Source organism: Trematomus bernacchii, unplaced genomic scaffold, assembly GCF_902827165.1.
Source record: "Trematomus bernacchii unplaced genomic scaffold, fTreBer1.1, whole genome shotgun sequence".
NCBI lineage: Eukaryota > Metazoa > Chordata > Actinopteri > Perciformes > Nototheniidae > Trematomus > Trematomus bernacchii.
In genome coordinates, this window is record NW_022988079.1 from 14,930 (window position 1) to 40,143 (window position 25,214).

At 46.9% G+C, this 25,214-nt stretch overlaps 1 protein-coding gene across 1 annotated transcript; it reads left to right on the plus strand.

Annotated features, from left to right (window-relative positions):
• The first annotated feature begins 1,012 nt into the window (after positions 1-1,012).
• LOC117474857 (myb-related protein B-like) lies at positions 1,013-22,973 on the plus strand. The gene is made up of 16 exons (XM_034120874.1): positions 1,013-1,063; positions 2,044-2,074; positions 2,193-2,259; positions 2,367-2,439; positions 2,528-2,622; positions 3,207-3,427; positions 6,639-6,768; positions 8,027-8,161; positions 9,057-9,158; positions 10,653-10,769; positions 10,990-11,117; positions 11,458-11,554; positions 17,333-17,422; positions 20,877-20,923; positions 21,623-21,752; positions 22,899-22,973. The coding sequence occupies exons 2-16, from the start codon at positions 2,049-2,051 to the stop codon at positions 22,971-22,973; spliced, it is 1,533 nt and encodes a 510-aa protein (XP_033976765.1). The 5' UTR covers positions 1,013-1,063; positions 2,044-2,048.
• Positions 22,974-25,214: the final 2,241 nt, after the last annotated feature.

Consider the following 25,214-nt stretch of genomic DNA (forward strand, 5'->3'; position numbering starts at 1 on the left):
TCAGTTCTGTTTTTAGTGGCTCCTGTTGTTATTTAGTGAGTTTCTCAAAATCCATATTTTTGAATAAATAAGTGACTTCTCTGATAAAATACAATCTGACTTATTTTATTTATTATGTTTCTTAGATTTCTAAATTAATGTTTGTAAATTAAAATATAAATCCCTTATGTTATATACATTATTATAATCAAAATAAAGTGAGTTTAATCGAATGAATAAATAGGCTGTCAGTTGGCCAAGTAAAGACATTAAGTGACGTCATCGCAGGGCCTGCCCAATCAGAGGAGACTCTCGGCGTCCCCTGACAACAGAGCGCACGAGCTGAGCCAACGGTCGCCGGTAACTGATCAAATCTCCCGTTTCTCCCCGTTGCTCCCCGTTTCTCCCCGTTAAACCTGCGGAAGACCTGCGGACAGACAGCCGGACACACACCTGGGCTCAGAGAACACCTTCCCCTGGACACAGTCACGGTTTGACCCTCCTATCTCACTTCTAGAACTACTTCTGTCACTTTTTACCGGCTAACGGCGGCTAGCTTATGCTACAGCTACATAGCGCAACTATCACTTTGAACTACAAACCGTCAGTTAGATCTAAAAACGGTCAGTTGGAGCTACTATAGGTCCGTTTGAAATACAAACGGTCAGTTTGAGCTACACACGGTCAGTTGGATCTAAAAATTGTCAGTTGGATCTTCAAACTTATTTTATCATGTCTGTTTTCCGATTCTGCTATAATAGAGCTACTGTCAGTTGGAACTACAAACAGTTACTTTGAACTACAAACGGTCAGTTGGAACTACAAACGGCGGTCAGTTGGAACTACAAACAGTCAGTTGGAACTACAAACGGTCAGTTGGAACTGCACACTTGTTTTATAATCACTTTTTACAGGCTAGGCTAGATTCTGCTACAGCTAGATAGAGCAGCTGTCAGTTGGAAACTACAAACGGTCAGTTGGAACTACAAACGGTCAGTTGGAACTACAAACGGTCAGTTGGAACTACAAACGGCGGTCAGTTGGAACTACAGACGGTTTTTAACGGGAGACACTACAGGTGAAGGTGAGATGAACTACCAGGAGCCACCCTGTCTGTTTACAGAGAACTGGACGCAGCAGGACATGCTAAATGTTAAAAGTTAAACTATACTAAAGAGACAGTATAAGATAAGATAAAGTGTACTTTATTGATCTGAAATTGGGATTTGTTTTGTGTTGCAGCAGCATAAAAGACAAGGCATTGCACATCAGTAGCAATTAAAAGAGTATAAATAAGCTATTCTAAAATTGAAACATCTCAAAATATGTCCTAGGTATGTCCTCATTTGCATGTATTTATATTATTATATGTGATAAAGCCAGGTTCTTGTTCCATGTTGTCCTCATGTTACAGTCAGGGCTTTCTCTCTGAATCAGTCCATACATCAGAACACCCTGCCATAAACTCATTCCCTGCATGTGTGTGAATGGTGTGTGTATCACAATACTCTGGTGTGTGTGAGGTTTCTGGAGAGAGGAGAGGAAATACATTTGGAGGTAAAAGTCGTAATAATTAGACCAAAAAAGGTTTAACAAAATCAATGAAATTAGAAATGTTCATAGAAAAAGAACAGATATCACCATGAACCCCATTTCTGACATTAACACTATTACTTTTTACATTACAAGTTTACTGACATGTTGTGTTAAATATGCTAATGAGGCATTCTGTAATTCTAATGCTAATAGGAGAAATGTGCAGACACAGAGTTAGATACTCTGCTGGAGGAGGACTCAGAGGTCCTCTCTCCTAAAGTCTGAAGGAGAGAGGACCACTTTGTTTTCATGTTTACACACATTTCATATTGGGATGGGAGCTAACTGCCAACATGACCTTGATGTTATACAGCAGTGTATTTCATATTACGTTCAGTGATTAGTTATTACACTGCAGACAGAAGGACTGCAACTTGTTCACTATTGTTAAGTCTCTGAGGTGTAGAAAATAAAAATGTGTTAATGTCATTACACACCGTTACAGTGATGTGTGTTTGTCCTCAGCAGCAGTGATGAGCAGCAGAAGCCGCAGGGCCTGGTGAGAGCACACACACACACACACACACACACACCTGTATAAAGTATCAGTGTCAGAGGCAGAGTTTAGTTGTTAATTATAATATTAAACTTTATCTATCATCTAACCGCTGTCTCAGCACAAAGAGAAGGAAAGGACGGTTCTCCAGAGGGACAGTACAGAAGCCTTCATGGACAAAAGACGAGGTGGGTGCAGCGCCTCGTTCCTCACACACATACAGGGTCAGGATATTACCATCACTGAATAGCTGACATATCAGTCTGATGATGATGATGGTGATCTTCCTCCTCAGGAGGAGAAGCTGCACAGAGTGGTGAAAGAGTTTGGATCCAACAGCTGGCCTTCAGTGTCCCTGCATCTTAAAGTGAGAAGAGCAGATACACACACACACACACACACACACTCAGAGATAATCCAGCTGCTGAAGTACCGTCTGTGTGTGTGTGTGTGTGTGTCAGAGGTCAGAGGGGGAGTGTCAGCGGCAGTGGCAAAAGATAAAGAATCCTGAGCTGGTGAAAGGGCCGTGGACTCAGACGGAGGACGAGAGGGTAAACACTCAGTGATACACACGTTACACACATTACACACAGTGCAGAGGTCCTCTGTCTCACAGTGCCATCCAGTGGGCCGGCTAGGTACTGCTGAATGTTTAGTTTAAAAAAAGTCACACCTGCTCAGCTCTGAACATGCTCTGTGTTTTTAAAACATCACCGCAGAACAGCTGACTTTTTGAAATTGGAAGATGTTCAGATTTCCAACGTTCACAACATTTTTTATCTCACAAAATATTCTGCTTTAATTCCCTTCATATTAAATGTCACTGCACTCAGAGAACAGTTGGCTCCCTGCTCTCTGCACACAGAGCGAGGCAGCTGTATTAACAGCTGCATACTCTACATGATATATATTATATATACATATTGGTATTGAACCAAACAACTAGAAACACAGACTCTCTGATGACGCCTGCAATATGGAGTCAGACGAGTGTTGGGGAAATCTCTCACAGCGCCGCCCTGATGATCTCAGAGCAGGACTGTTCCTCAGAAGAGTGACGTGGGACACAACCCTGCGCCAGGTAAAGCTCCACACTCTGTTTACCTGTGAGCATGTGATGTCACTTCCTGTGCAGGTCATCGATCTGGTGCAGAATTACGGCGTGAAGCGCTGGTCGCTCATCGCCAAGCACCTGCTGAGCCGCAACGGGAAGCAGTGCCGCGAGCGCTGGCACAACCACCTGAACCCTGCGGTGAAGAAGAGCGGCTGGACGCTGCAGGAGGACCGCATCATCTGCCAGGCGCACAGCATGCTGGGAAACCGCTGGTCCGACATGTCCAAGCTCATGCCCGGCAGGTAGAAACAGTCACAGAAGCTACAGTCGTGCTAATGTTAGCATGTTACTCTGAGGCCTCGCTTCAAATCAGGATGAAATATTTATTCATATTATTTCATACTTTCACTCATAACCAACAGACATCCAATACTATTCAGTTCAACCCTTTAAATGCCACTGCTTTGAAGACAACAGTGGCGTTCTGTAAACAACAGTGGCGTTATGTTCTGTAAACAACAGTGGCGTTATGTAAACAACAGTGGCGTTATGTTCTGTAAACAACAGTGGCGTTATGTAAACAACAGTGGCGTTATGTTCTGTAAACAACAGTGGCGTTATGTAAACAACAGTGGCGTTATGTTCTGTAAACAACAGTGGCGTTATGTAAACAACAGTGGCGTTATGTTCTGTAAACAACAGTGGCGTTATGTAAACAACAGTGGCGTTATGTTCTGTAAACAACAGTGGCGTTATGTTCTGTAAACAACAGTGGCGTTATGTTCTGTAAACAACAGTGGCGTTATGTTCTGTAAACAACAGTGGCGTTCTGTAAACAACAGTGGCGTTATGTTCTGTAAACAACAGTGGCGTTATGTAAACAACAGTGGCGTTATGTTCTGTAAACAACAGTGGCGTTATGTAAACAACAGTGGCGTTATGTTCTGTAAACAACAGTGGCGTTATGTAAACAACAGTGGCGTTATGTTCTGTAAACAACAGTGGCGTTATGTAAACAACAGTGGCGTTATGTTCTGTAAACAACAGTGGCGTTATGTTCTGTAAACAACAGTGGCGTTATGTTCTGTAAACAACAGTGGCGTTCTGTAAACGTTGGTTATGTAAACAACAGTGGCGTTCTGTAAACAACAGTGGCGTTATGTTCTGTAAACAACAGTGGCGTTATGTAAACAACAGTGGCGTTATGTTCTGTAAACAACAGTGGCGTTATGTAAACAACAGTGGCGTTATGTTCTGTAAACAACAGTGGCGTTATGTAAACAACAGTGGCGTTATGTAAACAACAGTGGCGTTATGTTCTGTAAACAACAGTGGCGTTATGTTCTGTAAACAACAGTGGCGTTATGTTCTGTAAACAACAGTGGCGTTATGTTCTGTAAACAACAGTGGCGTTATGTAAACAACAGTGGCGTTATGTAAACAACAGTGGCGTTATGTAAACAACAGTGGCGTTATGTTCTGTAAACAACAGTGGCGTTATGTTCTGTAAACAACAGTGGCGTTATGTTCTGTAAACAATAGTGGCGTTATGTAAACAACAGTGGCGTTATGTTCTGTAAACAACAGTGGCGTTATGTTCTGTAAACAACAGTGGCGTTATGTTCTGTAAACAACAGTGGCGTTATGTAAACAACAGTGGCGTTATGTTCTGTAAACAACAGTGGCGTTATGTAAACAACAGTGGCGTTATGTTATGTAAACAACAGTGGCGTTCTGTAAACAACAGTGGCGTTATGTTATGTAAACAACAGTGGCGTTATGTAAACAACAGTGGCGTTATGTTCTGTAAACAACAGTGGCGTTATGTTCTGTAAACAACAGTGGCGTTATGTAAACAACAGTGGCGTTATGTTCTGTAAACAACAGTGGCGTTATGTAAACAACAGTGGCGTTATGTTCTGTAAACAACAGTGGCGTTATGTTCTGTAAACAACAGTGGCGTTCTGTAAACAACAGTGGCGTTATGTTCTGTAAACAACAGTGGCGTTATGTTCTGTAAACAACAGTGGCGTCTGTAAACAACAGTGGCGTTATGTAAACAACAGTGGCGTTATGTAAACAACAGTGGCGTTCTGTAAACAACAGTGGCGTTATGTTCTGTAAACAACAGTGGCGTTATGTTCTGTAAACAACAGTGGCGTTATGTTCTGTAAACAACAGTGGCGTTATGTTCTGTAAACAACAGTGGCGTTATGTTCTGTAAACAACAGTGGCGTTCTGTAAACAACAGTGGCGTTATGTAAACAACAGTGGCGTTCTGTAAACAACAGTGGCGTTATGTTCTGTAAACAACAGTGGCGTTATGTAAACAACAGTGGCGTTATGTTCTGTAAACAACAGTGGCGTTATGTAAACAACAGTGGCGTTATGTAAACAACAGTGTCGTTATGTAAACAACAGTGGTGTTATGTAAACAACAGTGGCGTTATGTAAACAACAGTGGCGTTATGTAAACAACAGTGGCGTTATGTAAACAACAGTGGCGTTATGTTCTGTAAACAACAGTGGCGTTATGTAAACAACAGTGGTGTTATGTAAACAACAGTGGCGTTATGTAAACAACAGTGGCGTTATGTAAACAACAGTGGCGTTCTGTAAACAACAGTGGCGTTATGTTCTGTAAACAACAGTGGCGTTCTGTAAACAACAGTGGCGTTATGTTCTGTAAACAACAGTGGCGTTATGTAAACAACAGTGGCGTTATGTTCTGTAAACAACAGTGGCGTTATGTAAACAACAGTGGCGTTATGTAAACAACAGTGGCGTTATGTTCTGTAAACAACAGTGGCGTTATGTTCTGTAAACAACAGTGGCGTTATGTTCTGTAAACAACAGTGGCGTTATGTAAACAACAGTGGCGTTATGTTCTGTAAACAACAGTGGCGTTATGTTCTGTAAACAACAGTGCGTTATGTTCTGTAAACAACAGTGGCGTTATGTAAACAACAGTGGCGTTATGTTCTGTAAACAACAGTGGCGTTATGTAAACAACAGTGGCGTTATGTAAACAACAGTGGCGTTATGTTCTGTAAACAACAGTGGCGTTATGTTCTGTAAACAAAAGTACAGTGGCGTTATGTAAACAACAGTGGCGTTATGTTCTGTAAACAACAGTGGCGTTATGTTCTGTAAACAACAGTGGCGTTATGTTCTGTAAACAACAGTGGCGTTATGTAAACAACAGTGGCGTTATGTTCTGTAAACAACAGTGGCGTTATGTTCTGTAAACAACAGTGGCGTTATGTAAACAACAGTGGCGTTATGTTCTGTAAACAACAGTGGCGTTATGTTCTGTAAACAACAGTGGCGTTATGTAAACAACAGTGGCGTTATGTTCTGTAAACAACAGTGGCGTTATGTTCTGTAAACAACAGTGGCGTTCTGTAAACAACAGTGGCGTTCTGTAAACAACAGTGGCGTTATGTAAACAACAGTGGCGTTGCAGAATTACGTGTTGTTAGGGTGGAACTGAGAGTGTGTTCTAAATCCCAGGACCGATAACTCCATCAAGAACCACTGGAACTCCACTCTGAAGAGGAAGGTGGAGAAGGAGGGCTACCTGCAGGTGCTGCTCCTCCACTCCTCCTCCAGGCCCCCCCGCACTGCCAGCATCCCCAGCAAGGTCACACACACACACACGCACACACACACACACACACACACACACACACACACACACACACACACGCAAGGTCACACACACACACGCACACACACACACACACACGCACACACACACACACACACACACACACACACACACACACACACGCGCGCACACACGCACCCTCTGCAGTGTAGACATCAGAGCTGGGAAGTAGTGGAGTACAAATACTTTGTACTTAAGTACATGTTTCTGGTATCAGTACTTTACTCCACTACTTATTTTTCTGACGACTTTTTACTTCGACTTCTTACATTTTGAACCCAAATACCTGTACTTTCTACTTCTTACATGTTGAACACAAATACCTGAACTTTCTACTTCTTACATGTTGAACACAAATACCTGTACTTTCTACTTCTTACATGTTGAACCCAAATACCTGTACTTTCTACTTCTTACATGTTGAACACAAATACCTGTACTTTCTACTTCTTACATGTTGAACTCAAATACCTGTACTTTCTACTTCTTACATGTTGAACCCAAATACCTGTACTTTCTACTTCTCACATGTTGAACACAAATACCTGTACTTTCTACTTCTCACATGTTGAACACAAATACCTGTACTTTCTACTTCTTACATGTTGAACACAAATACCTGTACTTTCTACTTCTTACATGTTGAACACAAATACCTGTACTTTCTACTTCTTACATGTTGAACACAAATACCTGTACTTTCTACTTCTTACATGTTGAACACAAATACCTGTACTTTCTACTTCTTACACTTTGAACACAAATACCTGTACTTTCTACTTCTCTCATTTCCCAAACAGGCTGGTTCCTTTAGTTTGAATGTGTATTTGGTGGCGTGATCATTATTCTTTAGAGTCATTGCGTGCCTATTGATTTGAACACGATCCGTGTATCCATCATTTCCTGGTCTTCTCTAAAGAAGAGGGACCAATGAAAACGTTGTCATGTTGCCGTTGTTCAGCATGGAAACATTCATTAGCTAACAATGACATTATTGTTCTATTAATATAAAGGGAGGTCAGGTACTCTTTAAAACAGCTGCTAGTTATGGGTACTTTTTACTGAAGTACATTTCAAAGCCTCTTTACTTTGACTTGAGGAAAGAAGTTTAGTCAGTACTTCTACTTTCACCAGAGTATTTTTAAACACGAGTATCTGTACTGTACATACTGTACAGGATGTGTGTACTTTAACATCTCTGGATGACTCCAACGATGATGTGTCTCTGCAGGCGGACAGCGTCTCCACCGTGAAGGACGAGTCGGATCAGAGCCTGTGCTCTGGCGACCCCCCCGCCTCCTCCTCAGGTTACTCCTCCTCACTGAGCATGTGCGAGCTGACGGCGCCCGTGGAGCTGATGGAGGCGGTACATCACACTAATATCACACTGAAACCGCTGTTTTTACAATATCAAAGACCCACAAAAAACTGAGAGGAAATGAATGTTCAGAAACAGCTCATTCAGAAACAGCTCAAAGTGATCTGAGGACGGTCACAGCTCACCTGATGGCAGCTTCACCTTTACATTTGATTTCCAATCAATAAAGCCTTTTGCTGTCAGGTGAACCGACCCGGTGAGAAAGCTGAACAAATCCACTTCCATTTGGATGAACTGCTCCCGCTTTGGCTCGAACACGTTCAGAGTGATTTCACTTTCTAACCTCCAGCCATCTCCAGTGTGGAAACGTTCAAAGTGGATTTAATAAAAACTAGTTTTTTAGAGACGTCAGAGATTCAGATCTATTAGAACATCTCTAAATATAAATAAGATGTGCTTTCACACAGCTGGAGTCATCTTTAATGTTTTCTCTCATGTTGAAGATATATATATAATATATACTCACTGTCTCACCTGGTCTCCCCTGTTCTCACCTGGTCTCCCCTGGTCTCACCTGGTCTCACCTGTTCTCACCTGATCTCACCTGGTCTCCCCTGTTCTCCCCTGGTCTCCCCTGGTCTCCCCTGGTCTCCCCTGGTCTCACCTGATCTCACCTGGTCTCACCTGGTCTCACCTGGTCTCACCTGGTCTCACCTGGTCTCCCCTGTTCTCACCTGGTCTCACCTGTTCTCACCTGATCTCACCTGGTCTCACCTGGTCTCCCCTGGTCTCACCTGGTCTCACCTGTTCTCACCTGATCTCACCTGATCTCACCTGGTCTCACCTGTTCTCCCCTGTTCTCCCCTGTTCTCCCCTGATCTCACCTGATCTCACCTGATCTCACCTGGTCTCCCCTGATCTCACCTGGTCTCCCCTGATGCAGAGTGTGGAGACGTGGAGCTGTGGACAGGAAGTGAGCTCCTCGCTGAGCGGGCTGTACCGAGAGGACGGACACCAGTCAGTCATGGACCTGAGCCGCAGCTACGTAAGAAACCAACCAGGACACAGACCCACACACACACAGACCCACACACACAGACCCACACACACACACAGACCCCACCCACACACACACACACACAGACCCCACACACACACACAGACCCACACACACACAGACCCACACACACAGACCCACACACACACACAGACCCACACACACACACAGACCCACACACACACACAGACCCACACACACACACACAGACCCACACACACACACACAGACCCACACACACACAGACCCACACACACACACAGACCCACACACACACAGACCCACACACACACAGACACACACACACAGACCCACACACACACAGACAGACACACACACACACACAGACCCACACACACACAGACAGACACACACACACACACAGACCCCCACACACACAGACCCCCACACACACAGACCCACACACACACACACACACACACACACACACACCCACACCCACACACACACAGACCCACACACACACACAGACCCACACACACACAGACCCCCACACACAGACCCACACACACCCACACACACAGACCCACACACACACACACACAGACCCACACACACACACACATACACCACACACCCCCCACACCACCCCCACACACCCACATACCCACACACACACACATACCCACACACACACACATACCCACACACACACACACTACCCACACACACACACATACCCACACACACACATACCCACACACACACACATACCCACACACACACATACCCACACACACACACACATACCCACACACACACATACCCACACACACACACACACATACCCACACACACACACACATACAGACACACACCCCACACACACAGACCCACACACACACACACACACACACACACCACACATACCCACACACACACACACATACCCACACACACACCACACACATACCACACACACACACATACCCACACACACACATACCCACACACACACACACACACATACCCACACACACACATACTACACCACATACCCACACACACACACCCACACACACACACAGACCCCCACACACACAGACCCACACACACACAGACCCACCCACACACACACACACACAGACCCCACACACACACACAGACCCACCCACACAGTGTTATCAGCAGTGTCTTCTTCCTACCTGGTCACGGCACAGAGGGAAGCAGAGAGAGCTAAACGAGAGGAAGATATCAGTTAAAGCTGTCAGCTGTTCCTTTAGATCTTAGCGCCAGATGACTTTGTTAGTTTTGATGACATTACGTCTAAAAGTCTGGGCGTTTTATTCTGCTCTTAGTCAAAGACTACCCTAGAATACTGTCAATGAAACTGATTTAGTGTGAGAGTATGGAACCTGTCCTCCTACAAACAGACACACACTGATGTGAAGGACACACACAACATCTCACCTGAGTCAAACCCAGTCAGCTGACCTAACCCCCCCCCCCCTGTGTGTGCAGGTGTTGGGGCTCAGGGAGCAGCTGGGCAGCAGCAGCCAGGACGCAGCCTGCTTCATGGACGCCTCCTCCTGGAGCAGAGGCAGCATGGGGGGGGCTCTGAGCTTCTCCCCCTCTGAGGTGAGGAGCTGAGACTCTGATGTGTGTGTGTGTGTGTGTGTGTGTGTGTGTGTGTGTGTGTGTGTGTGTGTGTGTGTGTGTGTGTGTGTGTGTGTGTGTGTGTGTGTGTGTGTGTGTGTGTGTGTGTGTGTGTGTGTGTGTGTGTGTGTGTGTGTGTGTGTGTGTGTGTGTGTGTGTGTGTCCTCAGCTCTTCAGCCTGCTGGTGTGTGTGTGTCCTCAGCTCTTCAGCCTGTGTGGTGTGGAGGATCTGAAGTCACAGCGTCCGGTTCTCACCTCGACCCCCGTCTGCGCCCGCAAACACCCCAGCAGCCCCTCCCAGCAGGAGGGCTCTCTGACCTGCAGCAGCCGGTGCGTCTCTGAGGATCTCACACACTCACACACACAGTCGCTCATTTACAGGACACACACACACACAGTTCAGAGTGAAGTCTCAGAGGGCAGGGGTCACCTGGTGGATCACTGTGGCTGCAGGTGAGCTCACTACCTGTTGGTGTGGAGAGAGGAGGAGCCTCGACACAAACATATATCTTTGTCACTCTGTCAGGATTCCTTTCCTGAAACTGCACCACGTTTATCTCAGAGTCTTTCCTTGTTTCCGGTTTAATCTGAAGACATATCAAAGGTTTCTTTTCATAAATCTACATTTGAGATGTTCAGACCAGTCTCTGATCAGCTGATTTGTGTTCAGGACCCCGGCAGAGACCAGAGAGCGGATCAGAGCGCTGTGGATGTCTGCTCCTCAGACCCCGACCCCCCTGAAGATCAGCAGGAAGGGTCCGGATCAGGTGAGGCTCTGTGAGGGTACAGGTGCTGCCCCCCCCCCCCTGCTGTGTGTTAGGTTGTGTGACTGTGTGTTAGGTTGTGTGACTGTGTGTTATGTTGTGTGACTGTGTGTCATGTTGTGTGACTGTGTGTCATGTTGTGTGACTGTGTGTCAGGTTGTGTGTCATGTTGTGTGACTGTGTGTCATGTTGTGTGACTGTGTGTTATGTTGTGTGACTGTGTGTCATGTTGTGTGACTGTGTGTCAGGTTGTGTGACTGTGTGTTAGGTTGTGTGACTGTGTGTTATGGTGTGTGACTGTGTGTCATGTTGTGTGACTGTGTGTCATGTTGTGTGACTGTGTGTCAGGTTGTGTGACTGTGTGTTAGGTTGTGTGACTGTGTCAGGTTGTGTGACTGTGTCAGGTTGTGTGACTGTGTGTCAGGTTGTGTGACTGTATGTTAGGTTGTGTGACTGTGTGTCAGGTTGTGTGACTGTGTGTCAGGTTGTGTGACTGTATGTTAGGTTGTGTGACTGTGTGTCAGGTTGTGTGACTGTGTGTCAGGTTGTGTGACTGTATGTTAGGTTGTGTGACTGTGTGTCATGTTGTGTGACTGTGTGTCATTTTGTGTGACTGTGTCAGGTTGTGTGACTGTGTTAGGTTGTGTGACTGTGTGTTAGGTTGTGTGACTGTGTTATGGTGTGTGACTGTGTGTTAGGTTGTGTGACTGTGTGTCAGGTTGTGTGACTGTGTTATGGTGTGTGACTGTGTGACTGTGTGTCATGTTGTGTGACTGTGTGTTAGGTTGTGTGACTATGTGTCAGGTTGTGTGACTGTGTGTTAGGTTGTGTGACTGTGTGTCAGGTTGTGTGACTGTGTGTCAGGTTGTGTGACTGTGTGTTAGGTTGTGTGACTGTGTGTTAGGTTGTGTCAGGTTGTGTTACTGTGTGTCAGGTTGTGTGACTGTATGTTAGGTTGTGTGACTGTGTGTCAGGTTGTGTGACTGTGTTAGGTTGTGTGACTGTGTGTTAGGTTGTGTGACTGTGTGTCATGTTGTGTGACTGTGTGTCAGGTTGTGTGACTGTGTGTCAGGTTGTGTTACTGTGTGTCAGGTTGTGTGACTGTATGTTAGGTTGTGTGACTGTGTGTCATGTTGTGTGACTGTGTGACTGTGTCAGGTTGTGTGACTGTGTGTCAGGTTGTGTGACTGTGTGTTAGGTTGTGTGACTGTGTGTTAGGTTGTGTCAGGTTGTGTTACTGTGTGTCAGGTTGTGTGACTGTATGTTAGGTTGTGTGACTGTGTGTCAGGTTGTGTGACTGTGTTAGGTTGTGTGACTGTGTGTTAGGTTGTGTGACTGTGTGTTAGGTTGTGTGACTGTGTGTTAGGTTGTGTGACTGTGTGTCATGTTGTGTGACTGTGTGTCAGGTTGTGTGACTGTATGTTAGGTTGTGTGACTGTGTGTCATGTTGTGTGACTGTGTGTCATGTTGTGTGACTGTGTCAGGTTGTGTGACTGTGTGTCAGGTTGTGTGACTGTGTGTTAGGTTGTGTGACTGTGTTAGGTTGTGTGACTGTGTTAGGTTGTGTGACTGTGTTAGGTTGTGTGACTGTGTGTCATGTTGTGTGACTGTGTGTTAGGTTGTGTGACTGTGTGTTAGGTTGTGTGACTGTGTTATGGTGTGTGACTGTGTGACTGTGTGTCATGTTGTGTGACTGTGTGTTAGGTTGTGTGACTATGTGTCAGGTTGTGTGACTGTGTGTTAGGTTGTGTGACTGTGTGTCAGGTTGTGTGACTGTGTGTCAGGTTGTGTGACTGTGTGTTAGGTTGTGTGACTGTGTGTTAGGTTGTGTCAGGTTGTGTTACTGTGTGTCAGGTTGTGTGACTGTATGTTAGGTTGTGTGACTGTGTGTCAGGTTGTGTGACTGTGTTAGGTTGTGTGACTGTGTGTTAGGTTGTGTGACTGTGTGTCATGTTGTGTGACTGTGTGTCAGGTTGTGTGACTGTGTGTCAGGTTGTGTTACTGTGTGTCAGGTTGTGTGACTGTATGTTAGGTTGTGTGACTGTGTGTCATGTTGTGTGACTGTGTGACTGTGTCAGGTTGTGTGACTGTGTGTCAGGTTGTGTGACTGTGTGTTAGGTTGTGTGACTGTGTTAGGTTGTGTGACTGTGTTAGGTGTGTGACTGTGTTAGGTTGTGTGACTGTGTGTTAGGTTGTGTGACTGTGTGTTAGGTTGTGTGACTGTGTGTTAGGTTGTGTGACTGTGTGTTAGGTTGTGTGACTGTGTGTTAGGTTGTGTGACTGTGTGTCAGGTTGTGTGACTGTGTCATGGTGTGTGACTGTGTGTTAGGTTGTGTGACTGTGTGTCAGGTTGTGTGACTGTTATGGTGTGTGACTGTGTGTCATGTTGTGTGACTGTGTGTTAGGTTGTGTGACTATGTGTCATGTTGTGTGACTGTGTGTTAGGTTGTGTGACTGTGTGTCAGGTTGTGTGACTGTGTGTCAGGTTGTGTGACTGTGTGTTAGGTTGTGTGACTGTGTGTTAGGTTGTGTCAGGTTGTGTTACTGTGTGTCAGGTTGTGTGACTGTATGTTAGGTTGTGTGACTGTGTGTCAGGTTGTGTGACTGTGTTAGGTTGTGTGACTGTGTTAGGTTGTGTGACTGTGTGTTAGGTTGTGTGACTGTGTGTTAGGTTGTGTGACTGTGTGTCATGTTGTGTGACTGTGTGTCAGGTTGTGTGACTGTGTGTCAGGTTGTGTGACTGTATGTTAGGTTGTGTGACTGTGTGTCATGTTGTGTGACTGTGTGTCATGTTGTGTGACTGTGTCAGGTTGTGTGACTGTGTGTCAGGTTGTGTGACTGTGTGTTAGGTTGTGTGACTGTGTTAGGTTGTGTGACTGTGTGTCATGTTGTGTGACTGTGTGTTAGGTTGTGTGACTGTGTGTTAGGTTGTGTGACTGTGTGTTAGGTTGTGTGACTGTGTGTTAGGTTGTGTGACTGTGTGTTAGGTTGTGTGACTGTGTGTCAGGTTGTGTGACTGTGTCATGGTGTGTGACTGTGTGTTAGGTTGTGTGACTGTGTGTCAGGTTGTGTGACTGTTATGGTGTGTGACTGTGTGTCATGTTGTGTGACTGTGTGTTAGGTTGTGTGACTATGTGTCATGTTGTGTGACTGTGTGTTAGGTTGTGTGACTGTTTGTCAGGTTGTGTGACTGTGTGTCAGGTTGTGTGACTGTGTGTTAGGTTGTGTGACTGTGTGTTAGGTTGTGTCAGGTTGTGTTACTGTGTGTCAGGTTGTGTGACTGTATGTTAGGTTGTGTGACTGTGTGTCAGGTTGTGTGACTGTGTTAGGTTGTGTGACTGTGTTAGGTTGTGTGACTGTGTGTTAGGTTGTGTGACTGTGTGTTAGGTTGTGTGACTGTGTGTCATGTTGTGTGACTGTGTGTCAGGTTGTGTGACTGTGTGTCAGGTTGTGTGACTGTATGTTAGGTTGTGTGACTGTGTGTCATGTTGTGTGACTGTGTGTCATGTTGTGTGACTGTGTCAGGTTGTGTGACTGTGTGTCAGGTTGTGTGACTGTGTGTTAGGTTGTGTGACTGTGTTAGGTTGTGTGACTGTGTGTCATGTTGTGTGACTGTGTGTTAGGTTGTGTGACTGTGTGTTAGGTTGTGTGACTGTGTGTTAGGTTGTGTGACTGTGTGTTATGTTGTGTGACTGTGTGTTAGGTTGTGTGACTGTATGTTAGGTTGTGTGACTGTGTGTCATGTTGTGTGACTGTGTGTCATGTTGTGTGACTGTGTCAGGTTGTGTGACTGTGTGTCAGGTTGTGTGACTGTGTGTTAGGTTGTGTGACTGTGTGTCAGGTTGTGTGACTGTGTGTTAGGTTGTGTGACTGTGTTAGGTTGTGTGACTGTGTTAGGTTGTGTGACTGTGTTAGGTTGTGTGACTGTGTGTCATGTTGTGTGACTGTGTGTTAGGTTGTGTGACTGTGTGTTAGGTTGTGTGACTGTGTTAGGTTGTGTGACTGTGTTAGGTTGTGTGACTGTGTTAGGTTGTGTGACTGTGTGTCATGTTGTGTGACTATGTGTCATGGTGTGTGACTGTGTGTTAGGTTGTGTGACTGTGTGTTAGGTTGTGTGACTGTGCGTCATGTTGTGTGACTGTGTGTTAGGTTGTGTGACTATGTGTCATGTTGTGTGACTGTGTGTTAGGTTGTGTGACTGTGTGTCAGGTTGTGTGACTGTGTGTTAGGTTGTGTGACTGTGTGTTAGGTTGTGTCAGGTTGTGTTACTGTGTGTCAGGTTGTGTGACTGTATGTTAGGTTGTGTGACTGTGTGTCAGGTTGTGTGACTGTGTTAGGTTGTGTGACTGTGTGTTAGGTTGTGTGACTGTGTTAGGTTGTGTGACTGTGTGTTAGGTTGTGTGACTGTGTGTCATGTTGTGTGACTGTGTGTCAGGTTGTGTGACTGTGTGTCAGGTTGTGTGACTGTATGTTAGGTTGTGTGACTGTGTGTCATGTTGTGTGACTGTGTGTCATGTTGTGTGACTGTGTCAGGTTGTGTGACTGTGTGTCAGGTTGTGTGACTGTGTGTTAGGTTGTGTGACTGTGTTAGGTTGTGTGACTGTGTTAGGTTGTGTGACTGTGTGTCATGTTGTGTGACTGTGTGTTAGGTTGTGTGACTGTGTGTTAGGTTGTGTGACTGTGTGTTAGGTTGTGTGACTGTGTGTCATGTTGTGTGACTGTGTGTTAGGTTGTGTGACTGTGTGTTAGGTTGTGTGACTGTGTTAGGTTGTGTGACTGTGTGTCATGTTGTGTGACTGTGTGTCAGGTTGTGTGACTGTGTGTTAGGTTGTGTGACTGTGTTAGGTTGTGTGACTGTGTTAGGTTGTGTGACTGTGTTAGGTTGTGTGACTGTGTGTCATGTTGTGTGACTGTGTGTTAGGTTGTGTGACTGTGTTAGGTTGTGTGACTGTGTTAGGTTGTGTGACTGCGTGTCATGTTGTGTGACTGTGTGTTAGGTTGTGTGACTGTGTGTTAGGTTGTGTGACTGTGTGTTAGGTTGTGTGACTGTGTGTTAGGTTGTGTGACTGTGTGTTAGGTTGTGTGACTGTGTGTTAGGTTGTGTGACTGTGTGTCAGGTTGTGTGACTGTGTGTTAGGTTGTGTGACTGTGTGTTAGGTTGTGTGACTGTGTGTTAGGTTGTGTGACTGTGTGTCAGGTTGTGTGACTGTGTCATGGTGTGTGACTGTATGTTAGGTTGTGTGACTGTGTGTTAGGTTGTGTGACTGTGTGTCAGGTTGTGTGACTGTGTGTTAGGTTGTGTGACTGTGTGTTATGTTGTGTGACTGTGTGTTATGTTGTGTGTCTGTGTGTTAGGTTGTGTGACTGTGTGTCAGGTTGTGTGACTGTGTGTTATGTTGTGTGACTGTGTGTTATGTTGTGTGACTGTGTTAGGTTGTGTGACTGTGTGTCAGGTTGTGTGACTGTGTGTTAGGTTGTGTGACTGTGTGTCATGTTGTGTGACTGTGTCAGGTTGTGTGACTGTGTGTCAGGTTGTGTGACTGTGTGTTAGGTTGTGTGACTGTGTTAGGTTGTGTGACTGTGTGTTATGTGTGTGACTGTGTGTCAGGTTGTGTGACTGTGTGTCAGGTGTGTGACTGTGTGTTAGGTTGTGTGACTGTGTGTTAGGTTGTGTGACTGTGTGTTAGGTTGTGTGACTGTGTGTTAGGTTGTGTGACTGTGTGTTAGGTTGTGTGACTGTGTGTTATGTTGTGTGAGTGTGTTTGTGTGTTTGTGCTTCAGGTGTCGGTCTGTCCGAGCAGAGGGACCAATCCCAGCTGGGAGGAGAGGAGCGTAGACCCTGACAGTCAACAGTCCAGCAGCAGCTCTGAGGTACACAGACCTCAGATTAAACTCTGTATTTAATGTGAGGGTTGACTGCAGCACTGAGGGGGGGTCAGGTCTGACTTTATTAAACCCTGAGACCCTGTACCTCTGATCTGATTGTAATAATTCTAGTAATAGTTCTCTGTTCAGGACGTGTGGGGTCAGACATGATGTCAGTCTGTTGTCATGGTCAGCTGATCCATAGAGCAGGGGTAGACATTAACGCAGCTTACACACGGCGGCGTGCGTTGAAGCTTCAACGCTTCTGCCCATTCACTTTGAATGGGGTGACGTCACGCTTCGCCGAACTGCATTGTGGGAGTAAAGCGTAGCTTGTACTAGCCAATCGAATCATATGCCAGTACAAGCTCTAGCCAATCAAACCGCGTGCTTGTGTGTCCGGGGCGGGAGATTAATGTGATTGGTTGTTGGTCGAGTTTCAGACACGCCCGCCGGCAAATCACTGGCCCCACAATTGTAACTACATTACTACTTGTACTACAACATTTGATTCATCAGTTCTTCCTCATTTTCCTCAATTGGTTTACGGCCCGTCTCCACAGCAGCGTTAAATAAATCTTGAAACGCTTCTGCCCATTCACTTTGAATGGGGTGACGTCACTTTCCCTCACTTTTCGCCGAACTGCATTGTGGGCAGGCGAGCGGAGATTTTCAGGATTTTGAGGATTCAAAGTTGAACAATGTTCAACTTTTGAGGCTGAGGTGGAAGCGTCAGCCAATCAAATCCTGTGTACGCAAATCTGACAGTTCAAGCTCTAGCCAATCAAACGGCGTGTATGCTGGGAGAGACATACCGCAGGTCATTTCCTCATATTCCAAAACATGGAGGAGAAATTAGCGGTAGGGAATCACCCGGTGCTTTATGACCAGACCTACCGGGATATAAACCGGAGGAGCCAGGCATGGAGGGAGGTGGCAGAGACAGTGGTAGGTCTTCGCCTGTTTGGGGAGTTTATATCCAGTTTACTTCGGGCTTTTTTGCTTCGAATGTCGCGGGCGGGAGATTCATGTGATTGGTTGTTCGTGCCTTGCTCGCAAAAAATCCTCAAGCTTCAGATACGCCCACCTCCAAGATTTTTTTAACGCTGCTGTGTGGACGCTCCGTTATTCAAATTATTATATTGTTGTCATTGTTAAAGAAAAAAAGGAGAGTGACATTTCTGCTATGAGTATTATTATTTGTATAATGCGCTTTCTGCCTTCCTGTCATTATCAGGAGTTAGACATGTAATGGCTATGCAATAGATTAGATTATAACCTTCATTCTCCTGCTGGGACATTTCCCTGAAGCCAATACCTTTATATTTGTTCTACTCTTCACTTACTTGTCATAGGTCGGCGTTGATGTACAGAGCCGACAAAAGACCTTGTTTATATCATCATATTGAAGCCAACTCCATCCATCAAGCTGGCTGAAACTTCCTCTCCCTCTTCTTCTCCTACTCCCTGTCACTCTCCTTTAACTCCTCTGGTGACTTTCTTTTATTTGAAGGTTGTTTTTTGCCCGGCGCTTGGCCGGTTACCGCTGGTATTAAAAACATTTTGGCGAATGGTTAGGTGGTGCGAAAGTCTGTAGTGCACGGGAGCCTGCTCGCGCTGCGCTACACTCCGCAGCAAACAGCTGTTTGCTTTTCACCCAACAACGACAACCGCTTCACGAAACGCTATGTTGTAGCGTTAATAAACAAAACAATTTTACAAAATTGCTTGTCAAAATACCAACACCACAGGACCATGTGATTTTATGTCTTACTGTTTATTTGTTTTTTTTAACCTGTTACGCACCGCCCCCCCCGGTACCGGGCGGATACACGCGTCATTTGCAGGAAACAACGTCTAAGGAATCTTAATATTTAATAAACTATGAATGTTTTATATCCATGTAACGGGAAGAAACTCAGCTAACTGATCTTTTAAAAAAAAACAAATAAAAAAAAAAACACAATGCTAACACTCAGCCTCTGAATTAGCCACGAGCGAAAAAATGTAACCTAAAACTGCACTTAAACTCACAATAACTCCCTTATTACTTATCCTAGATGCACAGCCAACCACTCGATTAGCATCAGCTGGAGACACTGAATCTGGGGGTGCCCTCCTCAACACTCAGTGATAAACATTTGCGACGCTATAAACGAAAGCGTACATCAGAACATGTGGAGCTAGGTAGCTAGAAACGCTAACATGGCTTACCTTGGTCAAAACTGGTCTTCAATGGCATTAAAACGATAAACGATGCTGCAGTTAATCCATAGGTTAATCCAATGTGTCTGTGTCCTCTTTGAAATGATTTCTGATAATCCATAAGCAATAAAACTGCTTTTTAGTTTCCAAATGTCAGAGCTAGAGATAGGTCCACTCTGCTGCAAAATTACATGCGCGCAGCCCTCACCTCTTCTCTTCACAACGTGTGTGTGTGGGAGACTCCCCCTTCGATTCTATTGGCTCTAACGGTCAGAAAGAGGTGTCAACCATCAAAATCGACCAAGGGGGGCCAGAGATATGGGAAAAAAAACATTTTCACCCAAATCACCTCAGAGGTGGAGTGGTTTTGGCTAAACCTCTCTAAAAAGGTCAAATGTCACTTGTTTTGCATCAATCTTGATACAGGGTACTTATTATATGTTGTACTTTGGACTCCTAAAGCTTTAGTCTACTAACCCATCATCCAAGGGTAGTTTTCACTATCTGTACAAAATAATATTTGGACGGACACTATAATTTACAGTTTTTTACTATGTAAAATCTGAATTTTCTTTAAAATAAAAAACATTTATATTGATTCTGACTTTTCTACACCCAACTCACAGATGTAACCTTGCTTTCATAAAATAAATTATTCATATAACCCTTTTAGAAGTTAAGTTGTAGTCATTTGTTTTGGGCATGTCATTTTCGAGCCTGAAACATGAAAAACAGGCTTGGTGCTTAACAGGTTAAAGCAATATTTGTAATGGCCCGAGCGGGCAAGTGGAAAGTACGTTATGCTGGCCCGGGGGGTCTAAATATTGCTTCCGGGCCAGCGGGCCATTTATAATGTCTAGTCCTGCATAGAGTCTCTGACACTCTTGAGCAGTCTGGACTTTAATCTTTAGACCAACCCTAGTAGTCCTGCAGTCCTGGAGAACCCTCAGAACCACAGGAATAATGTGTCTGTTCTGAAGAACCGCAGATCAATGCTCAGTTCTGTCCTTTATTCTCTGGGGTCTTCCCTGACAGCAGGGGGTCTATCTGACAGAACCTGGATCTGCTCAGTGTTGGTTCAGTCGTGTGTGGTGCATCAGTCTTTATAGAATATATTCAAGTAGCTGAACCTGTTGAAGCGGTTCTGGTTGAGGCCGGTCTAAACTGGCCCTGATTGCTGTTGTGGTGCAAAGGGGACACAGTAACAGGACTGTGAGTCAGGAGTGATCTGGTTCTGTGGACTTCTGTTCCCCAGGTCCAGGGAGAGAGTCTGCTGAGCTCCATCCTGCAGGTCCAGAGAGGGTCCAGCTCCACCTCAGAGGTCCAGAGAGAGTCCTGCTCCACCTCAGAGGTCCACAGAGGGTCTAACTCCACCTCAGAGGTCCAGAGAGAGTCCAGTTGTGTTTCAGAGATTCAGGAGTCCAGCTCAGAACAGCAGGAGGTCCAGAGGGAGTCTGACTCTACCTCAGAGGTCCAGAGGGAGTCTGACTCTACCTCAGAGGTCCAGAGGGAGTCTGACTCTACCTCAGAGGTCCAGAGGGAGTCTGACTCTACCTCAGAGGTCCAGAGGGAGTCTGACTCTACCTCAGAGGTCCAGAGGGAGTCTGGATCTACCTCAGAGGTCCAGAGGGAGTCTGGATCTACCTCAGAGGTCCAGAGAGAGTCCTGTTCTACCTCAGAAGTCCAGAGAGATTCCTGTTCTACCTCAGAGGTCCAGGGAGGGTCCAGTTGTGTTTCAGAGATTCAGGACTCCAGCGCAAAACAGCAGGAGGACCAGACAGGGTCTAACTCTACCTCAGAGGACAAGATAGAGTCCTGCTCCACCTCAGAGGTCCAGAGAGAGTCCAGCTCCACCTCAGAGGTCCAGAGAGAGTCCAGCTCCACCTCAGAGGTCCAGAGAGGGTCTAACTCTAACTCCGAGGTCCAGAGAGAGTCCAGTTGTGTTTCAGAGATTCAGGAGGACTCCAGCTCTGAACAGCAGGAGGTCCCGAGAGGGTCCAGTTCTGTCCCGCGCTGTGAGGGGTTTGGCTGCCTCCCGTTGGATGGACAGCTGGGGGTGTGGTGGTGTCAGCAGTCTGTGGGCTACCTGCACTCTCCAGAGTGTCCGTCATACAGAAAGAACCCCTTTGAGGTAAGGCCCGCCCCTAACACCCCAGCACTTCCTGTTCTGTGTTTGTTTTCATGTTCCCGGCTCCATGAGATCCCAATCGCTCCAGGAGTCTCACGATGTCTTTGAGAGCTTCACCACATCTCTTCTTTAGAGAACACTCCTGGCCGCTGAAGGTCTCTCTCTGCTCTCTTAATACTGCTCCAGATCTCTCCTCCAGATCCCCTTCAGCCCCCCCTCAGGAATCTCTTATGGCGCGTTTCCACTACACGGCCTCGCTCGGCCCCGCTCGGTATGGCTGGGCCTCGTTAGGACTGGCTCACTTTATGGCGCATTTCCATTACAGTTTAGGAACTGGGGTAGTAACTATAGTAACGCAGTGTAGGCGGAGCCGTGACGTCATCTTCAATGAGAACCCCAGAAAAACAACACAGCCGTTAGCTGTTAGCACTCAGAGCTCACAGCTCCTCATATCTGTTCAGAAACTAGACAAAAGTTAAACAAGTACAAACCACAGACTGCCTGTGTCATGGTGAATACAGTCGCTGCTTTATTTATGTCTGTATAGGCCGTTGTTGTGAGTGTGGACGGTCGGAGCATATACTGCGTTAGCTTAGCCAATCTCCATTTAGAAAACACGCATTTTAAAAGGTGTTTCTCCTGCCGCCTGTCTGCAGACTTGACAAAGCATTAATTCATGGTTTTTACTAACCGGTATCAGTATGTTGTTACTTCGGCATCATTTAGAAACGTGTATTACAATTAAATCACGGTCAAATATGTCCATCTTGTTGTAGTTGTAGCCCCCTTGCCAGCGATGCTCTCTCTAGTTTAGCATACTCAGCCCGACTCAGCCTCGTTGTCTCTGGCCCTAGACCCACGATTTTATGAGGCCAGAAAAACTGTGAATTAGGACCCGCCGGCCGGTACTAGGCCAAGTGGAAACGCAACCAAAGACGGGCCGCTGACGTCACAGCCCTCTTAAACCGTGCTCCGCGCTGTAGTGGAAACGCGCCATTAGTGAACCAGACCAGACACGGCAGGGCTCTGATCTCTGAGCCTGGTTATATACCAGATCCTACTGCTCTCACCCCTTTGACAGACAGGAAGGCCCAGTTCCAAACCGCCCCCTACACCCTACCCCTACACACTTCCCCTCTGTTCGCGCAGAGGGTCCTCCACATTAAGGTGTGTTCCAAACCAACGAGTGTGGAGGGGGAGTGGCTTATCAAGCCCTCCAGCTGAGAGTCTGCATCGGTCCTGACTTCACCTGCTCTCTACCTGACCGACCAACGTGTGTGTGTCCGTCAGGAAACACGCTGTGTGTGCCCGTCAGGAAACACTCCGTGTGTGTCGGTCAGGGAACACTCCGTGCGTGTGTGTCCGTCAGGAAACACGCTGTGTGTGCCCGTCAGGGAACACTCCGTGTGTGTCGGTCAGGGAACACTCCGTGCGTGTGTGTCCGTCAGGAAACACTCCGAGCGTGTGTGTCCGTCAGGAACACTCCGAGCGTGTGTCGTACCCGTTCCAGGAAACACTCCGTGCGTGTGTGTCCGTCAGGAAACACTCCGAGTGTGTCCGTCAGGAAACACTCCGAGCGTGTGTGTCCGTCAGGAAACACTCCGTGCGTGTGTCCGTCAGGAAACACTCAGAGCGTGTGTCCGTCAGGAAACACTCCGTGCGTGTGTGTCCGTCAGGAAACACTCCGTGCGTGTGTGTCCGTCAGGAAACACCCAGAGCGTGTGTGTCCGTCAGGAAACACTCAGAGCGTGTGTGTCCGTCAGGAAACACTCCGTGCGTGTGTGTCCGTCAGGAAACACTCCGAGCGTGTGTCCGTCAGGAAACACTCAGAGCGTGTGTCCGTCAGGAAACACTCAGAGCGTGTGTCCGTCAGGAAACACTCCGTGCGTGTGTGTCCGTCAGGAAACACTCCGAGCGTGTGTCCGTCAGGAAACACTCCGAGCGTGTGTGTCCGTCAGGAAACACTCCGTGCGTGTGTCCGTCAGGAAACACTCCGAGCGTGTGTCCGTCAGGAAACACTCAGAGCGTGTGTCCGTCAGGAAACACTCCGTGCGTGTGTGTCCGTCAGGAAACACTCAGAGCGTGTGTGTCCGTCAGGAAACACTCCGCGTGTGTCCGTCAGGAAACACTCCGAGTGTGTCCGTCAGAAAACACTCAGAGCGTGTGTGTCCGTCAGGAAACACTCCGCGTGTGGCCGTCAGGAAACACTCAGAGCGTGTGTGTCCGTCAGGAAACACTCCGTGCGTGTGTCCGTCAGGAAACACTCAGAGCGTGTGTCCGTCAGGAAACACTCCGTGCGTGTGTCCGTCAGGAAACACTCAGAGCGTGTGTCCGTCAGGAACACTCAGCGTGTGTCCTCCGAAGCGTGTGTCCGTCAGGAAACACTCCGAGCGTGTGTCCGTCAGGAAACACTCCGAGCGTGTGTCCGTCAGGAAACACTCCGAGCGTGTGTCCGTCAGGAAACACTCCGAGCGTGTGTGTCCGTCAGGAAACACTCAGAGCGTGTGTCCGTCAGGAAGGAAGGGAAAACACTCCGTGCGTGTGTCCGTCAGGAAACACTCCGAGTGTGTCCGTCAGGAAACACTCCGAGCGTGTGTCCGTCAGGAAACACTCCGTGCGTGTGTGTCCGTCAGGAAACACTCCGTGCGTGTGTGTCCGTCAGGAAACACTCAGAGCGTGTGTGTCCGTCAGGAAACACTCCGTGCGTGTGTGTCCGTCAGGAAACACTCCGTGCGTGTGTGTCCGTCAGGAAACACTCAGAGCGTGTGTGTCCGTCAGGAAACACTCCGTGCGTGTGTGTCCGTCAGGAAACACTCCGAGCGTGTGTCCGTCAGGAAACACTCCGAGCGTGTGTCCGTCAGGAAACACTCCGTGCGTGTGTCCGTCAGGAAACACTCCGAGCGTGTGTCCGTCAGGAAACACTCAGAGCGTGTGTCCGTCAGGAAACACTCCGTGCGTGTGTGTCCGTCAGGAAACACTCCGCGTGTGTCCGTCAGGAAACACTCAGAGCGTGTGTCCGTCAGGAAACACTCCGAGTGTGTCCGTCAGGAAACACTCAGAGCATGTGTGTCCGTCAGGAAACACTCCGTGCGTGTGTGTCCGTCAGGAAACACTCCGTGCGTGTGTCCGTCAGGAAACACTCCGTGTGTGTCCGTCAGGAAACACTCCGAGCGTGTGTCCGTCAGGAAACACTCAGAGCGTGTGTCCGTCAGGAAACACTCCGTGCGTGTGTCCGTCAGAAAACACTCAGAGCGTGTGTCCGTCAGGAAACACTCCGAGCGTGTGTCCGTCAGGAAACACTCCGAGCGTGTGTGTCCGTCAGGAAACACTCCGAGCGTGTGTCCGTCAGGAAACACTCCGAGCGTGTGTGTCCGTCAGGAAACACTCAGACCGTGTGTCCGTCAGGAAACACTGCGTGCGTGTGTCCGTCAGGAAACACTCCGTGCGTGTGTGTCCGTCAGGAAA